The 22,229-nt window shown below is 31.1% G+C and overlaps 1 protein-coding gene across 2 annotated transcripts; it reads left to right on the top strand.

Moving 5' to 3' along the window:
• The first annotated feature begins 13 nt into the window (after positions 1-13).
• On the top strand, positions 14-21,519 carry LOC148610964 (uncharacterized). 2 transcript variants are annotated; one of them, XM_088590925.1, is made up of 9 exons: positions 14-501; positions 4,111-4,939; positions 10,403-10,496; positions 11,141-11,233; positions 14,121-15,916; positions 16,291-16,498; positions 16,993-17,244; positions 17,755-17,969; positions 18,964-21,519. In XM_088590925.1, the coding sequence occupies exons 1-9, from the start codon at positions 172-174 to the stop codon at positions 19,155-19,157; spliced, it is 4,011 nt and encodes a 1,336-aa protein (XP_088447051.1). In that variant the 5' UTR covers positions 14-171; the 3' UTR covers positions 19,158-21,519. The 2 variants fall into 2 exon arrangements, with proteins under 2 accessions (XP_088447051.1, XP_088447052.1); XM_088590926.1 differs by lacking the exon at positions 14-501 and adding an exon at positions 3,706-3,788.
• The last annotated feature ends 710 nt before the right edge of the window (positions 21,520-22,229 follow it).

The following is a 22,229-nucleotide window of genomic DNA, read 5'->3' on the forward strand; positions in this document are numbered from 1 at the left end:
CACAAAGCTCTTTAGAAGAGGTAACAGGTGCGAGGATTTAAAAAGTTAGAAATTGGAAATCTTGAATGAACAGAGTAATCAATAATGAAATGTCTGTTTGGTTCAGATTGATAGTCGAAATTAAATATAAAATGGAACCAGGATAGATAAAACAACGTTTCTTGCTGTGAAATGTTTAAAATTGAGACACCTGACCACCTGTCTCATAGAGATAGGGAGAAAATTGATAATGATTATCAAGAAAGGAACGAATCCCATCAGGAACAAGATCAAATTTCACGGTTAAGAGAGGAATGTAACCTTACTGATATACTTCAGGATGACAAAAAATGCTTGACTAAAAGAAATGCATGCAATAGGTTTTTGACATCAGAACCCAAATTCTTTTGGAGAGATAAAAATAAAATTATTCATTCAGGATCAAAATCTAAATCTGAACATACAAATAGTGAGATTATTTCTAAAAGTGTCATGATGCCAGTGGAATTTGGTTCTTATAGGGTATGTAACAACTGTGTACATATACATCTGTACATGTACATTTGTATGTCTGTCATTTTTACTTAATATGAATACTGGTTTGTGTTACTAAGACACACTTTTACCACTAAATCTGCTTATGCATATTAAAAGCTTACTAAATTTTAACAAAGCAGAAAAGAAATGTCTACATTTTTGTACACTGTGGATCATGTATTGGAAGGATTTTATTTTTTTATCTATGGATTGTTTTTAATTTTTGACCAGTTTATGTGAAATTTCAATTTTTGGGCAGTTAACACTTGAACTCTGAATTTGTTTATGAGCATGTGTAAACTGTCCCAAAATAAGTTATGCAGCTATAACTTAGTCAAAAATTTAAAACAATTCTTATGATAGATTCCAGTCCACATTAAGATTATGGACTGCAGTCAAATTGATATTAATGATGTCACAGTGCCAGTTTTTCTATACAAAAATAGCCTATCTTTCCCAAAAGAAAATCAACCAACCAAGATGCTTATAAACATGACTGAAGTTCAAACTGAATTTTATGCATGTACATAAATACACTTGCATGGCATGAATTGATTTCTGAAGATATTTGGTATTTCATGTACACTTTAACTTAGTTTAATGATGCATATTCATGTACATTGTACATACTGGTACCCAAATGTATTTATTTCTAACACATTATTGTTATAATAAGTCCATATCTTTAAAACTCAGATTATAAAAATATATACAGATTCTGTTGGATATTTATCCAAAGTATCATTTAGACCCTTTGATCTTTATTCCAATCAGAAACAATTCAGTAATACATTGAAAAAATATTGCTTATTGATACATTGAAAGAATTTCTGGATATAAAGTCAACAGGATAAATAACATTTTTTCAATGGGCATTTAAATTTCACATTCTGACATACATTTGTAATTATTTTTAAATGAACTTAAAAGTATACTTTTTGCCATTATTTGTGACGGGCATACCTGTTTTTAACCCTGAATAATAATTCTATCTACCCTTTTTTATGAAATCTTGCAGTATTCCAAATTTAAAAATACGTAAAACACCAAGGTGTCATTCTTTGTATTGCATATGGTAGAACCTTTCAGTGATGGATTTGGCTTCCTCTTTCGATAGATTTGGTTATGAGTACTTCTTGTATACAACTAATATTTTGATTATGATCTTCCTACATATTTGATTTTAATGCTGCTGATGAGAGGTTACTCCTTGAAACACGTGTACAGCATATTTACAATATATAAAACTGGTATTTTTTTGTATTTCAAGATGGAGGTTCCAATGTGTACACATTTGTATATTGGAAAACATTATGGCATGTACTGGTACCATTTGAAAATGTATATGTTATGTTATTTTCATTAAAAATTAAATTGTAAGTTTTTTTCATAATGTAAAGTTAAATGTTCTAAAAGATACAAAGGTACTTGCATAACAAGATACATGTACATGTACATGCACATTTGTGCATTATTTTAATTTTTAAGTTTATTATACCATAGGTTTGTTCTCTATATTAACCCTACATTGTAGGTGTTCATTCCAGACATTCAATTATTCATTGGATGTCCCAACTGTTTGATTTTCTTATTCCCTTATCCATGTTTCTTGGCTGAGGTTGGTTACTGTTGTACATGTGTATATATGTAAAACTATCACATTTAAAAAGGATGAAGTTCTCTTAGTAATTTTTTTTCCAAAACATGCTTATATGTGAAACTCCCAATGAATTTTTTGGATTACTAAAAACAGCCTGTTGTCTGAAAAAAAAAATGGACTGAAATACATGAACTTTTTGGTTCTCAATAACCGAAGTGCACTTTTCTTAACATGCATAATAAATTTCAGACTAAAGTAAATGAATGATTTGTTTCTTAATTGTTTAGATAGTATATTTTCATACAGTAAATAAAGGGAATAGCTACAAAGTTACACTGTACACACACTTCCGAGATACAGATGTATATAAATGTATTTTATATAAATTTCTGTGTGGTACGTGTAAAGTATTTCCTTCAGTTTTCTGTGTGGTACGTGTGAAAGTATTTTCTTCAGCTTTCTGTGTGGTACATGTAAAGTTTTTACTTCAGTTTTCTGTGCTACATTCTGGATTTTGTTTGATTTTCTGCAAATTCAATACAATTTTAAAGTGTACATGTACATGTATGTAAATTTTCACTTAGATTCTAAGAGATATAAATTATACTGTGTTGCACATGTATACACATGGAATTTTTGTTTACAACAATATACTACATTTTTGTACAAATGTATTATATCCTATGATTTTACTTTCTTGATTGATATATTTGCATGGGCAAATTACTGTACATGTTGGTCTGGACACATAAATAACCTTGTTCAATTTATTGGAGGGGGTTTTGAGTTTCTTTAGGATATAACAAAATAGTTAATACAGTCAGAAACATTTAGTCTTCAACAACTGTAAGCACACCTTTAAGTAAGCTCTGAAAGGCCCTGACAACAAAAGTAAAAAAAAAATGTACAGTAATAGAACTATGACACTGTATGATTTGAACAGCTAGCTAGTAATATTGTTTGCTTAATTATTTCCAGGTTGAATGTCCCCAATTTGTGAAAAAAAGGCTCAAAATAATCCCTAATAATTTCTCAATTGGTAGTCAAAGTGCAGGATGTCAGTGCTCACCTTTAGCCACTAGCTCAAAGCCCAGGCCTAGTAAAAATTGGTTTGGGTTAGTGAAATGATGTGTACATTTCTTGTTTCAGGCTAGTTGAACCCTATTCAGTCCTCTATTATTTGGGCTAGTCATTGAGAATTTTGAAGGAAAGGACAGTGATGTGGTGTTTCTATTCAAAATTACACTGATTAATATCAATGATTTATATTCTTCACATTCTCTTTAAAATTAATACATGTACATGTATTTTCCAACTGTAAATAATCATAATCTTTTGCCTAGAAGATTACACAATACAAATGGAATTTTGATGTAAGCCTTTACGTGGGTGAAAGAATATTGAATTACATAGAACAACATGTTGCAGTAAAAAAAAAACAAAAGGAGATAATCATCCATGCTGTAGAATCAATAGCTGATGAGAAAGCTGTATTAGAATATTATTGATTAATAATTTATTACACTGATAAAATAATCTGTTGCTTTGACTTTTGAACTTTCCTTTTGTTACATCTTAAGAGATTCTTTGTAAGCAACCATTGTTATGAAGATCAAAAGTAGAGCACATCTTGGTGAGGAGATGATACACATTGTAGTGTATTAAATCCATGGTAAGAAATGAAACTTTGTATTGATCTGCTACCCAAAACACCTTGTACACTGTTCTCACAAAGTTTGTATGGTATTATATAAATGATTAAATAAAAACCTAAAATGCATGTACATGCACAAGATGTATTAATAAGAATACAAAACACGTGTACATACATGTAGGAATGTAACTGATGTTAAAAGTGTTTAGCATTTATGACTTAATCATGTACTAGAATGCTGAATTTATTAAATTATCAGTATTTTAGTGTTGAAATAGCTTTTTATTCATATAAAAATTTCAAGTACAGAATATATGGATAACTGAAATCTTTTTTTCAGAGTTCTGGTACCCAATCTAGAAGATTGTCCTCAAGTGAACTTATTTCCACAGGTCTTCCAAGGTCAGCTTCAACCTCAAGCCAATCAGATTTTTTTGAAAGTTTGTACAAAAAGTATCCACAGGCATTCTTAAATAGACTGTCTAATTTTAAAACTGGACGTCCATCCCGGCGACTTTTCAGCTCATCAGGGCTACGTGTACATTTTGAAGATGATCAGTCATCAATAGATGATGCAAGCAGTATTTACTCTGAAAGACCTTCCACAAAGTGGGAAAAGGAAGCAGAGGAAATGTTAGGAGCAGGAAGTGGACTTGAAGATGAGGCTTTAGTGAGTCCTACACCTTCCATTATGTCTGATATTGTTACAAGTAACAGACTTCATGCCACATCAGAAACTTTAAAGCGTTTATTGCAACACAGAAAATATCATCGATCGAAGCTTGCCAGTGACTTGGAACATAGGATGAAGAGACACAGTATTAGTTCAAATATATCAGATCAGGATCCTTTGAGTGTTTTAGAAAAGGAGCTTGAACATCGAGAACAAATGTTACAGGCATTAAATAGACAACGAAATGTAGACCATAATTATAACATAAAGCATTCTTTTAGATCTTCTAACTGGAGAGTTCAGAGTCCTGAATCTCCTCCAGATAGTGCAATAGATGTCGATACCTCATCAGTCCAATCTGCTAGCTCTGGTGATAGACCTGTTTATACCACCTCTGGAAGTTGCTTAGGTCTACATGACGACTTACCTAATGGTACAGACACTAGAAATAAGAAATATGGGAAGATACTGGTCAGAAAAGGTGTTGTACACAAAGGTAATGTTAAATGTATATAGTGTTAGGGGTCTGTAATTTATTATACACCTTACTTTTCAAACAGGGGCATAGAGTGATCATGCTGTCCTTCCAGATCTCCACAACTTCTCTAAACTGATGAATAGAATTTGAAGAAACTTTCACACATTTTTTTTCACATGATGCCATTGTGCACCTCCTATTTTGTTTTTCCATCTGAATGTTTTTTGGGATTTCTTATATGGTTTCTAGCTTCACAAGAAGTTGTAAATGTAAAATTGATTGTGAGTTCTAACAGGACAATAGAAAAACTCACTGTAACATTGTATCTCATGACAGTTTTTACACTTATAACCTAAAACTGACTCTTTGGTTGACACACTAACTTAATAGACCATTAGTGGAATGACAAAGATGAGATTATGGAGACATGTACATCAAGAATATGTAGATACAGAGTACAGAGGATAAATTAGTACATATCGTCATTTGAGACCGATGGATGGCCCTGATCTGACATTTTTCATCCCAGTGGGGTTGTTTTCTCTTTGACATTCACCATATCCATTCTCAATATATTGTAATAAATTGATGACTAGGAAATTAGCAGGCATGGCATGTACACTACTGTCAGTACTAAAGTATATTTAATGGTTCTACTAGTTCAATAATATTTTAGTAATTGACAGAAATAAATATTGAAAAGTATGGAAATGGAGTAATTTTATCCCAGTTTTTACTTTGGTGGAGTCACAGTGGAGAACATGAGTGACTCCACTGAGGGGAGTGGAGAAATTAAAATTTCTGGTTGATGGTAGTGTATGATCATGATAAATGTCATGCAATTAGCTTTGGGGACGACCCTAGATCTGACACATTAAATGTCATGTTTATTCAGAAGTTAAGACTCATTCATTTTGAAGCTGATTTTATGGCATTACTTTGTTTTTTCTCTTTTATCTTACAAACTTTTGCCAAATCTGTCATGCGTTACATGTGTCTTTTAAAGCTTGAAAGTCTCCATTGGAAGTAAGAGATGTTTGAGATAGGAATATTCTAATTTTAGCCATTGGAATTTCTTTATCTGGTCCACAGGAGATATACTTGTCAAATACTATCGCAATCAAAACAATAAAAACAAACCCTTTGGAGTCTGAGATTTTTCTAACTGGCACTCTCAGCAATGTTAGATACATGTACATGTACAATGTACTTTGTTTCAAAACTTAAGAATTTTTAGCTTGGCCTTTTGCCACTAATTTTCAGTCTTGCTCAGTTAAAAAAATATACTGGTAAAAAATAAAAGCAATACTAAAACATGTTCTATCTTATCTAGATAAGGAATTTCATATCTTTATTAAGTCTTTTATAAACCAGAACAAAATGAATATTTGATATGAATTTGATATTGCCATTATATTAACGGGTACACAATAAGTGCAATAAGTCATAAAGTTAAATATTTTGATCATCTTCTACTAACATAAAGGTTTAATGATAGGTATAAATCAATAGAGATATTCATGACTTTAGGTATATCTCTGGGTGTTTAATAAACATGATAAGACTGGGAACACAAACATACAATGTTTATTCCTCTTATATTACTTTTGGGGGTAAAATACATCAAATGAAGGTCTACTTATTGTAATCTTTTAAAGACACAGGCTATCATGTCAACAAATCAGATAGTAATATCTGACTAAACAGCAGATTTAGGTTTTATTAAGTTTTTGTAATTTAGAAAGTGATTTGTCAGAAAGTTTGGTTGCAAGCACATTTGAATTCTTTTTGCAGATTTTTTTTATAGTTTCGTATATACATGCACCTGACATGTAGAGGAATTATTGATTTGCTTATGGTGGCTCATGAAATATTTATAAATTCATATGATTTATATTAGAAGCCATTTTTTTATCTTTTCAAGGAAGATAATTTTATTTTGAAGATCTTTTCCTAAGTGATACTTTATATAATTATCTGACTTCAGTGAGATTACATTGTCCATCTGTAGAATCTTGGTTGATATTTTGGTGTGAGGTCTATCATAATGTACTTGAATGACACTCGGAGGCTTCCTTTTTTTCGTTCCACCGTTTAAGACCAATTTATTTTTTATTGCTATTGGTTGTCTTGTGAATTCACTCATATATGTATGTTTACGTAATAGTCACATTTTGCACGCATTGTTTTAGAGTTAGAGTCTTTGATGTGGTTGTATGAATGGTTTTAATTAGATATATGTATGTAAAGGTAGAATTCACTCATTAGAATAATGCCTGTATGTGTCATTTGTATAGAATCTTATGTCCTCATTTAAAATTCAATTAGTTTCAGATCAGATTTTAATCATTTGGCTTTTTGACCCCAGCAAGATTGGTTAATTTAAAAATACATTGTATGACCAATGAGTCACTTATATACAGTTATGTTTAATGTTTTTCTCATTCATTAAAAAAGTAAGAATGTAAAATCAGCATAATAGAGTTCCCATTTTGTGTTACCTGTGGAATGCTTTACTATAGGGAAGGTTTTATATGGCAGGTTGTTTTCTGTTTTGTGAAAAGTTGTTGATGATGAAATGGCTCTCTGACATTGAAAAAATCTTTGAATTATAATCTGTGTTCTGTTGTGGTGAACAGTACTGTACTATAATACATTGTATCTGAAAATAGTGTCCTTGAAAAATAACATCACTTTTCCCATGCGAAAGTGACTATTGCTTTCAAAATTCAAGAAAAATTACCCTAGATACATTTTTTGTACATCAGACCTTCAAAATAAATCAGAGTCCATTTATTCACCAGAATTAGAAAAATCACTAATGTATCATAAAATGGGGAAAACTTCTTATTGTCCATAATAGCTTCTGAAGCTGAGAACTAGAAAGTTTTTTTAGAAAATCAATGGAACCACTATGGAAAAATGAACCACATAAGACTAACATTTCTGTCAGTTTAATTTTGCAAATGCCAATGAAGAAATATGGAGAAGTGTAGTCCAGTTAAGGTCACCAAGGTTGAGTGGTAGGATTAGTCTTGTAGAATTATGAAGTACAATATGTACATAACTGATCACTTATAAATTGAACTTATGCCAGTAATTTAAATTAGCCGTTAAGATTAAATCAACGTTACATACGATTTGAATCAACACATTGAATATTTTGTACGACAGTGATTTTGTCCTCAATAGGAGATATTTAACGGACCATTGCTCTGAAATGTCAGTGTCACAATAAAAATTGAGTTTTCTGAAGAATTCTTTAGTAGATATAATCTACCTTAAAAACTTTTATTTGTCATTGTTAAATGTGCAATTACACAACAAATGAAATTTGTATACATGTACCTTGGAAAATTTTGAAAAATAAATAAATGGAGAAGATATAGATAAATTAATCTTACTTTTTACATTAAATTTGAATTGAAATAGTGAGGTTCATGACATTCATTTCTCTGTATGTTCTTGTTACTTTAGTATTGTAAAGGTATGCATTTTGTTTTGTCTGGGGATTTACCCTCGTTTATACTTCTAATCCCTTTAAAAAAAAATTACTGCATTCAAGCTACTTAAAGTGTAGTACTCATAGCACATAAAACTAAAATCATTTTGAATATATCATGGAACATGTTCTGGTGTTTTAGGACATTGAGAACTTTGTCAGTCACAGTGGAACCTATCTAAACAAAACCCTAAATATATCCAAACCTGGTCAAACAGTACATTCTTTTATCTCACTTTGTATCAGTTTAAATGTGTTTCTAACCTGTTTAAAATCAACTAATGTCTTAACAAAAACACACAAAAAGTAAGAAACTATGTTAAAAAAGAACTGATTTAGGCTGGCTGCAGTGTACTAACAATCAACACAGTCACCAGGCATATAGAAAGATAGACAACATACATGTGGCAAGATAGACAACATACATGTAGGAAGATAGACACCATACATGTAGAAAGATAGACACCATATATGTAGGAAGATATACATGTACACCATACACATAGGAAGAAGATACCCAAATCTTTACTTTATTGGTACATTTAAAGTTCAGAAGTTTTTTATCAAAAGTAAAAGGTTTATAAATGCTTGACTTCAATGTACTGCATCTCTTCACTGTTTTTGTAATTCCATTTTTTTCTATTCATTTGTTTTACATGTACATGTATTTACTAGTCAGGTAAGAAAATCATTCCACATGCATAATATTTATAAGAATATTCTTGCAAATTTACTCTTAAGGACATGGAACTTTGTATACGCTATCTAGCTTCTTTCTGAATCCTACCTTGAGTTTTGTATGTAAATGTGAATACTGTATTTGCTTGTGCTTATATACTCAAATAAATATGTTTAAACTAAGGAAGATACACATAGGAATAAGTCACCATACATCAGAGAGCAAAAATTTATATAGCCATACAGTAAATACATGTTGTATATTGAAAAATTGTATTCAGGATTGGCTGAAAATTGAGTGAGTTTCCTACCCTGCATACATGTCAGAAGATAGACACCATACCTGTAGAAAGTGTTAATATGTGTGGGTATCTTCACCCTTTATCATGGTGGAATTTTTGTCTCTTTCACATATACACCATACCTTTTCTTGTGTTATGTGGAGAAATGGTCACCATATATGTAGGAAGATAGACACCATACATGTAGGGAAATAGTCACCATATATGTACATACATGTAGGAAGACAGATATCATACATTTTGGAAATAGTCACAATACATGTAGGAAGATAGACACCATGCATGTAGGGAAATGGTCACCATACATGTACATGTGGGAAGATAGACCTCATACATGTTGGAAATAGACACCATACATGTGGGAAGATAGACATCATACATGTAGGAAGATAGATATCATACATGTTGGAAATAGACACCATACATGTAGGCACAAAAAAAGGATACATTTCCATTTTCATCATTAACAATAACAATCTCACAATAAAACCTAGAGATGTATCTTCAAATGAACTTAAGGTAACACGAGGTCAAGGTATCACCAGGAGAGATAAACTCTTTTATCTGTCTATATGAATTGTCATGACAACCTACGTGTATGGTGTTTATCTTCCTGTATGTGTGATGTCTATCTTCTTGTGTTGATTGTTAGTACAGTTGATGTGTTAACATGATAAACAGTAAAACCTTTAGAAGAACTATCATCCTTTGAAACCATTGAATTGACATGGTTGATATGTGTCTGTTTGCCATTGTTCCTAGACAGTAATGAACATCCCTTGAAAATGAACAATGAATGAAAGTTATATTTTCTGTAAATATATAAATTCACAATTTTTTAGATTTTCTAGAAACACTAAAATCAATAGAATAGTGAAGCTGTGGAATGCTAGGTAGGAGAAGGAAAAAAATACAAAAATTAAAAGTTTTGGTTTCAGGATAAAAACCAAGAATCCTTCTATTGCTAAAACTATCTTTCATATATGATTTTTTTTTCAGATTCTGATGTTGACTCTGGTATAATACCAGCATTAGTTAGTGATAAAAGAGTCTTTTGTCCTCCCCCTCCATACACTACCACTGTTTCATCAAGGTATATTAAGTTAATAATTGTACTTTTTGTAATCAATTGATTTGAAGACTAATGAGATACTTCATGTTTTTAGTTAGTATTTGTTTAGGTGTTAAAATGAGTTATTTTTACAGTGTTATGTATAATAGAAATTATTAATAGTCCAACAGCTTAATGAGATTATACCATATTGCTACAAGTTTTATTGGGGTCCAGTTACTATGTGGCTTAATGCCCTATAGTAATCTGTCCTTGCATCCATCTGTAACAAGTAGTGTCTAGTGTAGTCTTTTGATATTTGACATGAGGGTAGATCAGCTCAGGATGATGTGTCGCCTACCATGATTGATAAACTTTGACCTTGAAGTTTGACATCAAAGTCAAATTAATGATTTTGCAATACAGATTTGGATGTAGGCTGTAACTTTTTTGTCTTTTGCTATAGGCTTTTGATATTTGGCATTAGTGTACAGTGTAGATCAGTTTTAATTTTTTTTCTCCAAAATGTTCATATTTCACTTTATTTAGGCTTTGGCAGTGTCCTTAGAGATGGTTTCCATCTCAATGTTATTTAGTTGTAAATATAACAATATGGCATGCAAATATGGAATTGTAGTTCACATATTTTAATATTTTTACAGAGTATTTTAAATTTCTTGTTTCAGGTCTGAAGTTGAATTCTCTCCAATAAACAGACAATTTCAGAGGTCAGGGCCAATGAAGGCTGATCACAGTATTGCCTTGAACTTGAACTTTAGGTATTTCTGAACTTTATAGACATTTAAACAGAGTACTTTTCATTATTTTATACATTATATAAATTGTTTTTATGGTAGACTTTAAGGTACTGTGGTGGTGACAATTAAAATCAAAGGTAGCTTTCCTCCCTACTTTAAGGAACTAAGCATGGAAAAATGGCATTTGAAATTTTAAGGTTGTTAGCCATAAGATAAAAATATCTGGTGTGTCATGGTTGATTAAGTAGTTAAGAATCGATGTAATTGATTAAGGGGTATGCTTGATCATAGACCTGTAATTAAAGAGATTTGCAACTAACTGAAATCACACATTAACATGCAGCGGGGAATGAAATCTCGTACTTACTTAATCGACAATGACAACTTGACTTTAGATGATCATACATGTAACAAAAAAGTATTGCGAATATTGAAAACAAACAAAAAATAAATATTGAAACAGGGTAGGAAACTCACTCAAATTCTAGCCAGTCCTGAATACAAGTTTTCTATATATTTACTATATGGCTCTATAATTTTTTGCTAAAATTAGCCTGCCCTGCCAAAAAATAGCCAGTCGCGGGCTCAGACAGGCAGACTACTATTTCTAACTCTGATTGAAAACAAGTTACCTACCCCTGATATTTACAGAAATGGAAACAATTCAAAATTAAATTCGTTAATTTCACATTAACCTATCACAACTTATTGTTTTTAAAGATAACTGAATAAAATCTTTAGTTTCCTATTTTAACATCTTTTGGGTGTCTGCTAAAATTTATTTTAGATCATTTCATCAAAAGGGGAAAAATAAGTTAAATAGATAAGTGGAAAGGTCAGGGAATCTTGTTCTCCGCCACATGATAATTTTATCAATGAATTGGCAAATTAACAATTTCTTATCTTTTTAATTATAGGTCTCTGGTTTGATTTACTTAAAAATTTTTAAAATATAATTTTTTTCATTTGATCTAGTTAAATATATGGTAATTTGATTAAGATCTCTGCAAAAAATTGTGAATTTGATTGAAGTAGTGAAAACAGGGTCGGTTCCAGACACTTTGAAAAGGAGGGGTGCCAGCCAGGGTACGTCAGGAAAAGGAGGGGTGTCAGCTAGGGTACCTCAGGAAAAGGAGGGGTGCCAGCCAGGGTACCTCAGGTAAAGGAGATGCTAGGACATTATGTACCATTTTTGTCAATTTTACACATGCAAATGACAAATTTTCCAATCAAAAGGTTGGGTGCACCCCGCTTGGAATCGGCAATGGAAAATTAACTGATTTTATTGCTATTGTATTTCTGTGGTGGAAACATGCATTGACAACCTAGATATTTTATCCTTAAAAATCTTAAAACAGGACAACTCTGATAAAAATATTAAGTTTGTTGTAGTATGTGCCCAAAATAATTGGATTTACAAACCACTCGTTATCAAATTAAAAGAAATAATTGAAAATTGCATAGAAACAATAATCTATAAAGTTATTTTTTACTTGCTAATGTTGTTACAGCATCCAAATTTTTTTTTTAAATAGGGTTACTCATAACATAAACGTATGCCAATACATATTTTTTTAAGGGGGGCATGGGGTAAGCTACTATGTTCAATGAATGGAAGGGTTGAAAACTGGTATAAATATATGTGGCCCCTTGGTTTCACATTGTTGATGGTACATTTCTTTCATATGTTTTCCATCACGATCATTGTATGGTTAACAGATTTTTTGTAAATATGTTTCACACTGTATGCTACACAATTTATTCCCCCCGTACACACAATATAATTTGACATTATAACTCCATTAATAACTGGGTTTTGTAATGAAAAAGCGTCAGTAATTCTATTATCCTCCTTGCCATCCATTAAACTTAATTTATTTATGAAAAATTGAGTAAAATTTATCCACTCTGTTTAAAAGTTTAACACATTATTTCAAGGGACATGGCAGAGGGCCCTATAGTTTTTTGCCACCCCCACTCCCCAAGTGAGAAATAGGTGTTATCAGTAGAATTAAGAGGAAAGTTAACCTTTGATTTCCATTATTCAGATGTCAATCTGTTTCTTTTGAAATTCTGTTTTGAAACCTTTTGGCAGGGTAGGCGTGTCTTTAATTGTTTTGGAGTTAAAGGGGTACAAAATTTGGCCACACCTAAAAAAAATCAACTTTTTATTTTTGGTCCAATTTTGTGCTATATTGTGTCAAAGGTGAACTGTAAATCTGTATGTCTAAGTGTGTCAAAAATTAATATTGTGTTCACACTTGCCCCAACTATTATAAAGACTGCTACTTGATATTTACAAAAAAAAACATTAATAAAAGTTAGACATCCCTTAGCATTGAAAAAGGCAATTGAAAATAAGTTACAGTAGATGTACTAGAGCACTTATAAATCAACATCTGTTGACATTAATGAATCAGTTAGGTGAGCACCCCCTTGAAGTTAACGAATCAGTTAAGTGAGCACCCCCTGGAGGTGAATGAATCAATTAAATGAGCACCCCCTGGAGGTGAATGAATCAGTTAAGTGAGCACCCCCTTGAAGTGAATGAATCAGTTAAGTGAGCACCCCCTGGAAATTAATGAATCAGTTAGGTGAGCACCCCCTGGAGGTGAATGAATCAGTTCAGTGAGCACCCCTTGAAGTGAATGAATTAGTTAAGTGAGCACCTACTTCTAATTTTTTAATCAGTTAAGTGAGTATTTAGGGAATTAATGAATCAGTTAAGTGGGGACCTCCTGGAAGTAAATGTTGGAAAGCAATCAGTTTTTGAGACATGATCTTAAAAAAAGTTGCTTTTAAGAAAAACTGCTAGTTCAGATTAGTAGTATATATGAAGAGTATATAGTACAACTATTCAACCATGAAAGGTAAGAACCCAATTAAAATGATTTTTCTTTGTTCTCAGTCACCCAACAGATGAAGAAGACTCCATTGCACAAGAGATAGTTACAGCACAGATGGCTGCTGATATTCACCAATATCCTTTACGACACCTGAACAGCAGAGTTCATTTTGAAGATGAGGTAGACGATACAGATCCACGACTTGGTATACCTGCTGTGACAAAAGAGGAGAAAAAGGTGATGGAAATTTATAGAAAAAGGAGATCTCCTACTCAATTTGTGGTAAAGAGGTCAAGTACCACAGCTAAAGATGAGAAGGTCAAATCTAACAGCCAGGCAAGAAGTAATAATCATGTATCCATTCTGTGTTCACCTAGAAAGAATGAAGAAGTTCTTATATTAACTGACAAAAATAGTGTGGATATGGCTGGTAGAGAAAGATATAATAGGTCAGAGACAACAATAAACCACCAAGGAAAATACTCTAGCTTTTATTGTTCACAACCAAATTTATCATCAACCTTCAGGATATCCCCACAAAATGGCAATACTGATGAAAACTATTCAGGTCAAAATGGGAATTTTGAAGATTTAAAACCAAAAATGTCTTCCAGAATGCAAGTTGTTAGACAGGAAAAAGATTTTATATCAGATGGTGCTTTAGATTTACAGCAAACAAAATCTTTGTCAAAGTCACAACCAAATTTAGCTCCAAGCTTGGAAATTTCATCTCAAGGGAGACAACCTGTGTCAAGAACTTCTTCATCAAACTCTGGGCAATCTTCTCTTAGTCCTGCCTCTACTCAACTGGCAGTAAATGGCAATAACTCAAATTCAAGCAACAGTATTGTGTGCCAAAGCAATCCATTTACTGCCAAAAATACAATGAAAAAAATGCACTTGAAGAAATATTTTAAAACTAAAAAGGGGTGTTACAATCCATCATTGGAGGAAAGTTGTCTTGATGTAGAATTAGGACATGGGACATCAATGCCAGACTTAAGACCCAATTCACAGAAGGAATGTGTGCCATATTCTCATACTTCAACACATAGTAGTATGCAAAACATCTACTTCAAGTCTAAAGATAGTGACTCAGAAGAAGATGAAATGTTTAAGCCTAAACAAAGACCTCAAAAGCATCACAGTTCAAAGTCAGGTTTGAACTCAGAAAATATTTCATCTAGTCAAATGAACAAGGATAAAGGTAGAGTGGTAAATTTAGAGGAAAGTAGGTTTTGTAAATCTTATAAACAACTCCATGATAGAAGATATGAATCAGACAGTAGTTCAAGCCAAAGTTATAATGGTGCACACAATAAAAGGGGGGGTTTGACTCCATATGAGTCAGCTGTTTTACATATAGATAAACAAGGCCTAGATGTGAATGAATTGATAGAGAGTGATTCAGACAGCTTTTCCGCAAAACGTGTTGTTATTGACAAAGATCATTGTGGGAGACAAAATCCTGCTCCCCAAACAAATTCTTCCTCAGATATCTATCATCAAGAGAGACGCTATAGGAAAAAGGGAGGAAGGCCACATACACCTACTAAACCAATTGAAATAACTAAACAGCTTTATTCAGATGTGAAAGGAAGAAAACCTATCAATTGTGCTTATCATGTGCCCCACAAGGCTTGTGCGATAAAGAATCCTAATCAGCAGGATGCTTTAGCTAAAGTTTCAATATCATCCTCAGTATCTTCATTGTCATCACAAGATACTAATGATAAAGCCCAAGATGTTCCTAATGATGGTGCTAATAGTACCTACACAGTTCATAAAGGATCAGAACTGGTTGCAGATAGATCTGATAATGTTTTTAAAGTAAATAGGTCTGAACAAAAGATACAAGGTAATTTTTAAAGTAAAATCAAATTTTTTTCTGCGTTAATGAAATTAAAAAAGATATTATAAGTCAATGACATTCTTTACTGTTCAGATAATAACGTGTACATTCATAACCAAAGTGAATTCTTATAGAAAACAAAATACCAGCCAACAGGTATCAAACATACTGGTTATCTGTTATTCTATTACTGTTCAGGACATAATCTGAAAAAAAATTTAGATTTATCATCTATGAAAATATCTTCTAAATAATAATGTAATAATTATTGCAATGTATTTTCTTTATCATTCTGAAAAAAATATTAATGTCTTTTTAATTTGATTGGTATGAAATAAATGAACAATTAAAAAAAAAACAGATAACTTTATTAATTGTAGAAGGATCAGCTTCACACATTTATGCTGAAGTCAATGTAAGTCAAAAGTCAAAGAATGCTAAAGGGAGACCACTCTCAGAAAATTTACAAGGGATACAAATTCACAGCATTCTATCTGCCAGTACACCAGATTTATCAAGAGGTCACGGCAGATGTGTTGACATCCGGGATGTTGGGGATGATATGGAACAAATGAAATCAAGCAACAGGTCTGTAGAAAAATCATCATACATTGTCATAATAATACTTTTTATTTCCCTCAAAAACAAAATTCGGGAGGTATATAGGACTCACCCTGTCTGTCTGTCTGCTGTTCCGTTCATCTGTCCACATTTATTGTAATTTTAACCACTCAGGGTTGATGATAGTCCATAGATCATATGTGCTGGAAGGGATATAATTAATGTTTGATACCTCCAAAGGGAGATAATGCAACTTAAGGATTTATATGTAAAATTTAACTCTGTTTGAAGTAGGTTGTTTCTCATTCTAGTTTGCTTTGTTTAAAGAAGGAGTATTGTGAATCAGACATTTTAAAGCTTTTATAAAGTATAAAAAAAATGCTTGCTTAGAAATATTGAGACATAAAAGAATTCATTGACTATATGGTAATATTTGACTTCCACTAAATAAAGCTGAACTGTATAAGAATATTGTAATGACTTGATTTGTATATACATGTAGTTCAATATTTTTCTTATAGCTGTAATGATTCAAATCTTGTTAAGTCCAAAGAAATGAGTGCATCTAGACAATCCTTGGCAGATAAAATGGGAACATTCAAGGATTCAGCCAAGAAAAAGTTCAAGGCCATACGTAAAGCAGTTAGTATGGACAAAGGCATTGATAGTATTGGTGATGAAGGTCAAGGCAAGGTTAAGGACAAAAAGAAGAAGAAGGGATTTCTAGGATTGTTTCGTAAAAGGTCAAAACGAAAAGGTCATGCTGAATTCAGGTATAATCACATACATATGTATCTAATGATATTTTTAAATACTATAATATACTGATTATATAGAACTTATTGAGAAATTATTGTTTAGTTCGCTGAAAGGGTAGTTTTATTGTACCTATGTTTTATAATATGCATATGTTGCAAATAATCAACACACTTTAGATTTCAATATAGGTGCCAAAAAACTCTCTTGTAAACTTTTTCTTGAAAAGCTCGTTATAGCATTTAAAAATATCAATAAAGACTTACTAGTTATAACTAATACAGTGGCAGATCCATATCACACTTTAGAAAGTATTCTGCTGTGACAGGCAGTCCCATTGTTATGCAGTGGCAGATCCATATCATGCTATAAAAAGTATTCTGCAGTAACATGCAGTTCCATTGTTTTAACAGAATACGTATCTTTTATTTAAAATTTTGAATAAACATTGAATGCTGATCTTAATTTTACAAGGTTAAGAAAATCTATCTGATTGTTTGGGCATTATGATGTCTCTTTACTTTCAGAGAAATGCCACCTGAATTAGAGACCAATGGATCATCAAATTTACACACTAAATGGAGTTCCTGTCACTCGATAGATTCTGTCAGAAATGAGCACACCACAGGAAGTAGACTCTGTAGTGTAAATTCTGATGGAACACAAATCGTGGAAATCCGAAAATCACAGAATAAAGCTATTGACTTCTTTATTTCACGAGGCAATTCACAGTTTAAACATGGTAAATTGTATACACATATTGTGGTTGATACTTTTGCAGTGACATTTTTGGCTATTTTTCAAAACTGCCCCATTCTTTTTTTTAATTGGGAAAATATGCATCAGTGTTTTTAAGTAAGGAAATTTTGACAACAGTCTTGACTTTTTAGTTGAAGTCTATCTGTATGTTAATCTTTACAGAGAATAACAATAAAAAGTCATGAAATATTAATCAGAAACAACATAATCAGAATTTTGACTACCAGTTGGGAAATAAATTTTCTTATTTGGGTAATTTTTAGCCATAGCTTAAGCTGTCCTTTCATAATTTGATGACACTTTTAAGAGAATATTTTCTTTACTCCTCTATGTATCAGGCAGAAATATTGGTATGTGAGTAAATCTTAATGAGCCACAGTTCTGGTTAATACTCCTCTGTAGTGCTCAGATTTTTTTTTAGATATAATAAAACAGATTTTACAAAGTAATTATTATAAAGGTAAATGGGCTATGTTTTGTACATAGGGACATTCACAACTTATTTCAACATTAAGATTTTACAATAAACATGGCTTTGTTTCTGATATCAGCTAAATTTTTGTTTTTTTCATTATTTTTTTTAGGTGCACATGAGTTTCTAGTTTAAAAACACCAATATTATTTTATTTAAGAAGTTTCTATTTTGTTCATGTTTTTTTTTAGTATATTTTTAAATGTATCATTTCCAAAGAAAAATCATTTATTTTGCCAAAGTGGAAAGAAATTGACTAGAAAAATGTGCTGAAAAACACTGGGTTGGAAGAAAAATCATCATTTTCAATTTTTAGTGTTTTCCAATTTAGCTCTAATTTAGGTTTTGTAAAACTAAAACAATGTTAGAAAATTCTGCATAAAGCTGATACTTATTTTTTGTAGTCTCTTTCTCTATGTATAAATATATTTTGAATCTAGAAAAACTTAATAATTGCTGTTTAAATGTTCTGTAGACAAGTGTCACTGTTCTTCTTCCTTTTCAGGAATATTTGTCTCCAGATTTATAGGAACACAGACTGACAGATACTCTGGGTTATTGTCAGTTGGCGATGAGATATTAGAGGTCAATGGGTTCAAAGTTAGTGACCTGTTATTGGATGATGTTTATGGTCTCCTTAGCAACACGGACAGACTCGTACTAACCATTCTACCTCTGCTAGCCAGAAAGGATATTTAGGACTAGATTATCAGGATATTTTTAAATGTTCTTTTAATTTTATTTTTATTTATATTCTCATATCAGAAGTGGAGTTCATAGTTTCATTTTGTTCTATTGATATTTATCTTTTTGACCAACATCCACATTTTAATGATTTCAAAAAGATTTACACGTATTAAACTATCAAACTATATTTTTTTCTGTAAACTATTTTTCACACCTCATTTTGAATGTCATGTTAACATAGTAAGATGTATATATTTCATTAATTAGTCTTCCCATGGAGTCTCAGTTTTAGGAATATATTTAGGGTTTTTTTTTTATGAAATGAGGTTGAACCATTACAAAATTTTTGATAAAGGTTCATCATGACTTGAAACAATGTGAGGTATTACTATTATAAATGTACCTCTATTATAGATTGATATCATTAAGTTGTGCAATATTTTTTTCCCTTTTTCACACTTTTGCATTCCATATTGCACAACTAAAATAATTATGCTTGTTACTAAAGAGTTGTGATATATCATATGTATGCTGTTATTTTTATGATTGACATATCTGCAATTAACAATTTATTCTGTAGATTGATATTATGTGTATGTTAAATATTATATTTAGTGCTATATTTATACACGTGACTTGTCTTTCATCCTTGAAATCACTTTGCATGCAATAATTACAATATTATTATTTTCTTACTTTGATGTGTTTTAATTAGAATTTTTTATACCTACCCACAAATATAAGCATGGAAAGTGGCATTTCATGCAATAGAAATATGTCTTCTATAGTTTTAGTCAGTAAAGGAATTGGCTACTTTGAAGGCAGTGATAAAAATCAGAAATATCTAATGGATATGTATGCTGGAAAAATTGCAACATCTGTTTTCATTTGTATTAAAACATATGGAAATATAATTAGAGATGGTATGGTAAAAATATGTTTTTTGTGCTATTAAAAATACATGAACTTATATGTTTTCGAAAATCAAATGAAAGTCATACTCTGTTCATATGTGAAATCCTTTTGAAAACATACAAACACCATATTTAATTGCTTTCCATGAATTCATTCGTAAGTCAGCAACATGTTTTTCATATGCTATTGATGCCAGATGGTGGTCCTAAACATATGATAAACATACCTTTCATGTGTTTTTTAAAACATATGAAAAACATATGTTGCAATTTTTCCTGTGTATAAATTTTAGCTGGCAAAATGACCAACATCTAAGTTTATTGACTTTCACCCCTTGCATTGGTAGTTTTAACTCTATGAAATTCTGACATTTTATTTGAGTTTTATTAGAGTCAACCTGATTTTGAGTTTATATGGCATGTCCAAATACAGCCAAACTGGAAGTAGGCAGACTCTCAATATATTATTATTTTATAAATTACACAAGCATGATTTTTTTTTCTGTTTTAAAACAGAATGCCACTCTATCAAATCGGGAATATACCATTACAGTCTTTTTTTTACTGTATGTTCACTTCTGATTTTTTAGTTGGTTCCATAAAACCATGTCTGATTATACCTTTGAAGACACTTTTGAACGTGATATATAGTTATTTTAAAGTAAATTTGAAAATAATTTGACAAGATGACTTATAGGTTAATTGGTCTAGGTGTGGAATATATCTATTCTACTTGTATTATTTTATAATATAAGTCACTAGAGATAACAATTACATGCTAAGTTATATGACTGGTTTTTAATACCTTTTTACATTTGTTGCTGAAAGTTAGAAGTTTTGAAATTGTATTTTTGTAATATCTGTAGTCCATTTATCATACTTTTGGTGTTTTATATCTATCTGCTGGCTTGTAAGCACAACACATTTCATCTAAAAGTAAAGGAGATAATTTGTATTCTACCTGGGATGTTTTTCTTCAAAATAGAATTACTACATATCCCAGTAGTGATATTTTGTATTGTGATAAATATGCCCTTTTTAAACCATGAAATTTTCGTGCCAGATTAATTGCTCTGTTTTTGCAGTAAGACCTGTAATGCGAAAATTAAACATTTGTGAATATTTTCTTCATAGATCATTTTAATTGGATTTGAGTATCAATCACATATTCAAGACTGCGAAAATAGAGTGATCACCAAAACCATGAAAAAAAAATAATTTCCAGTTTATAATATTAATTTGTTCAGTGTTCTGACATTTAGTGGAACATTTTTATGTCTCATATTTACTTTAAAAATACTATATTTAAATATTGCTATTTAGCATTAGTGCATATTATAAAAAGAAAATTTCTGGCAATAGATTTTTGTATTCAGACCTATAAAGATGTTCAATATTTTTTCTTTCTTATATGTGTAATTAAAACATAATGCATGCAATAAAACAATGTAGTATTTATATGACATGGTGCTAATTGTATTTGTCTCATTCAACTCCCGTCCATTATATTTACTTTGTCTATTCCTGTTCAATTGCAATAGGATGTGTTTCCTATGATTAAAATGTACTTGTATATTTTAATATTATTAGCATGTACATTGTATATATACATGTATATATATGATATTATTTAACGATATGATTTGTGTATAATATGCAAAAAAGGTCACTGCTGTTAAAAATACTTGAAATAACTTCTACTGAGTTATATTTTGCATATGGTTTTTAATGAAAACTCTGGTTTCTGGACACAAATGTTTTCTTTTAATGTTATTAAAAAACGAAACACTCAGATCTTTGTGTCAAAAACATTATACAATATAGTGAAAGATTTACTATCCTATTAAGTTGCTGAGCCATTAACTACCTGATTAACATGACATCTGTATATCTTCTGTAGATACAAATCAAACATTGTGATATAATTTATAAGTTAGTGTAAAAAAGAAGAAAGAAAGATCTATTTAAACCTAAAAGCCATATATTTTGCTTTAAAAACATGGGCTTCTATTTTCTTCAAATACCAAGTTGTGCTGCTGCCACTTCTCACCTAGGTTTTTAATGCTCACCTTTAGGCATTGTTTAACTTAAATGATAGAAAATTTTAGATATTAAAAGTGAATTATTTCAAAGGCCCATATTTGTTGCTGTATGTATTTTGGTTGTGTTT

This window comes from Perna viridis, chromosome 7 (assembly GCF_037379345.1).
Source record: "Perna viridis isolate PV_CMFRI_1.1 ecotype Kerala chromosome 7, ASM3737934v1, whole genome shotgun sequence".
In the NCBI taxonomy this organism is placed as follows: domain Eukaryota; kingdom Metazoa; phylum Mollusca; class Bivalvia; order Mytilida; family Mytilidae; genus Perna; species Perna viridis.

Bases quoted from the DNA above. Each gene is read 5' to 3' on its own strand.
- LOC148610964 (XM_088590925.1), top strand. From the start codon at position 172: ATGTTTAAAATTGAGACACCTGACCACCTGTCTCATAGAGATAGGGAG. The intron at 16,499-16,992 runs GTCTGTAGAAAA...TTTTTCTTATAG, and splicing joins CAAATGAAATCAAGCAACAG to CTGTAATGATTCAAATCTTG. The intron at 17,970-18,963 runs GTAAATTGTATA...CTTCCTTTTCAG, and splicing joins CAATTCACAGTTTAAACATG to GAATATTTGTCTCCAGATTT.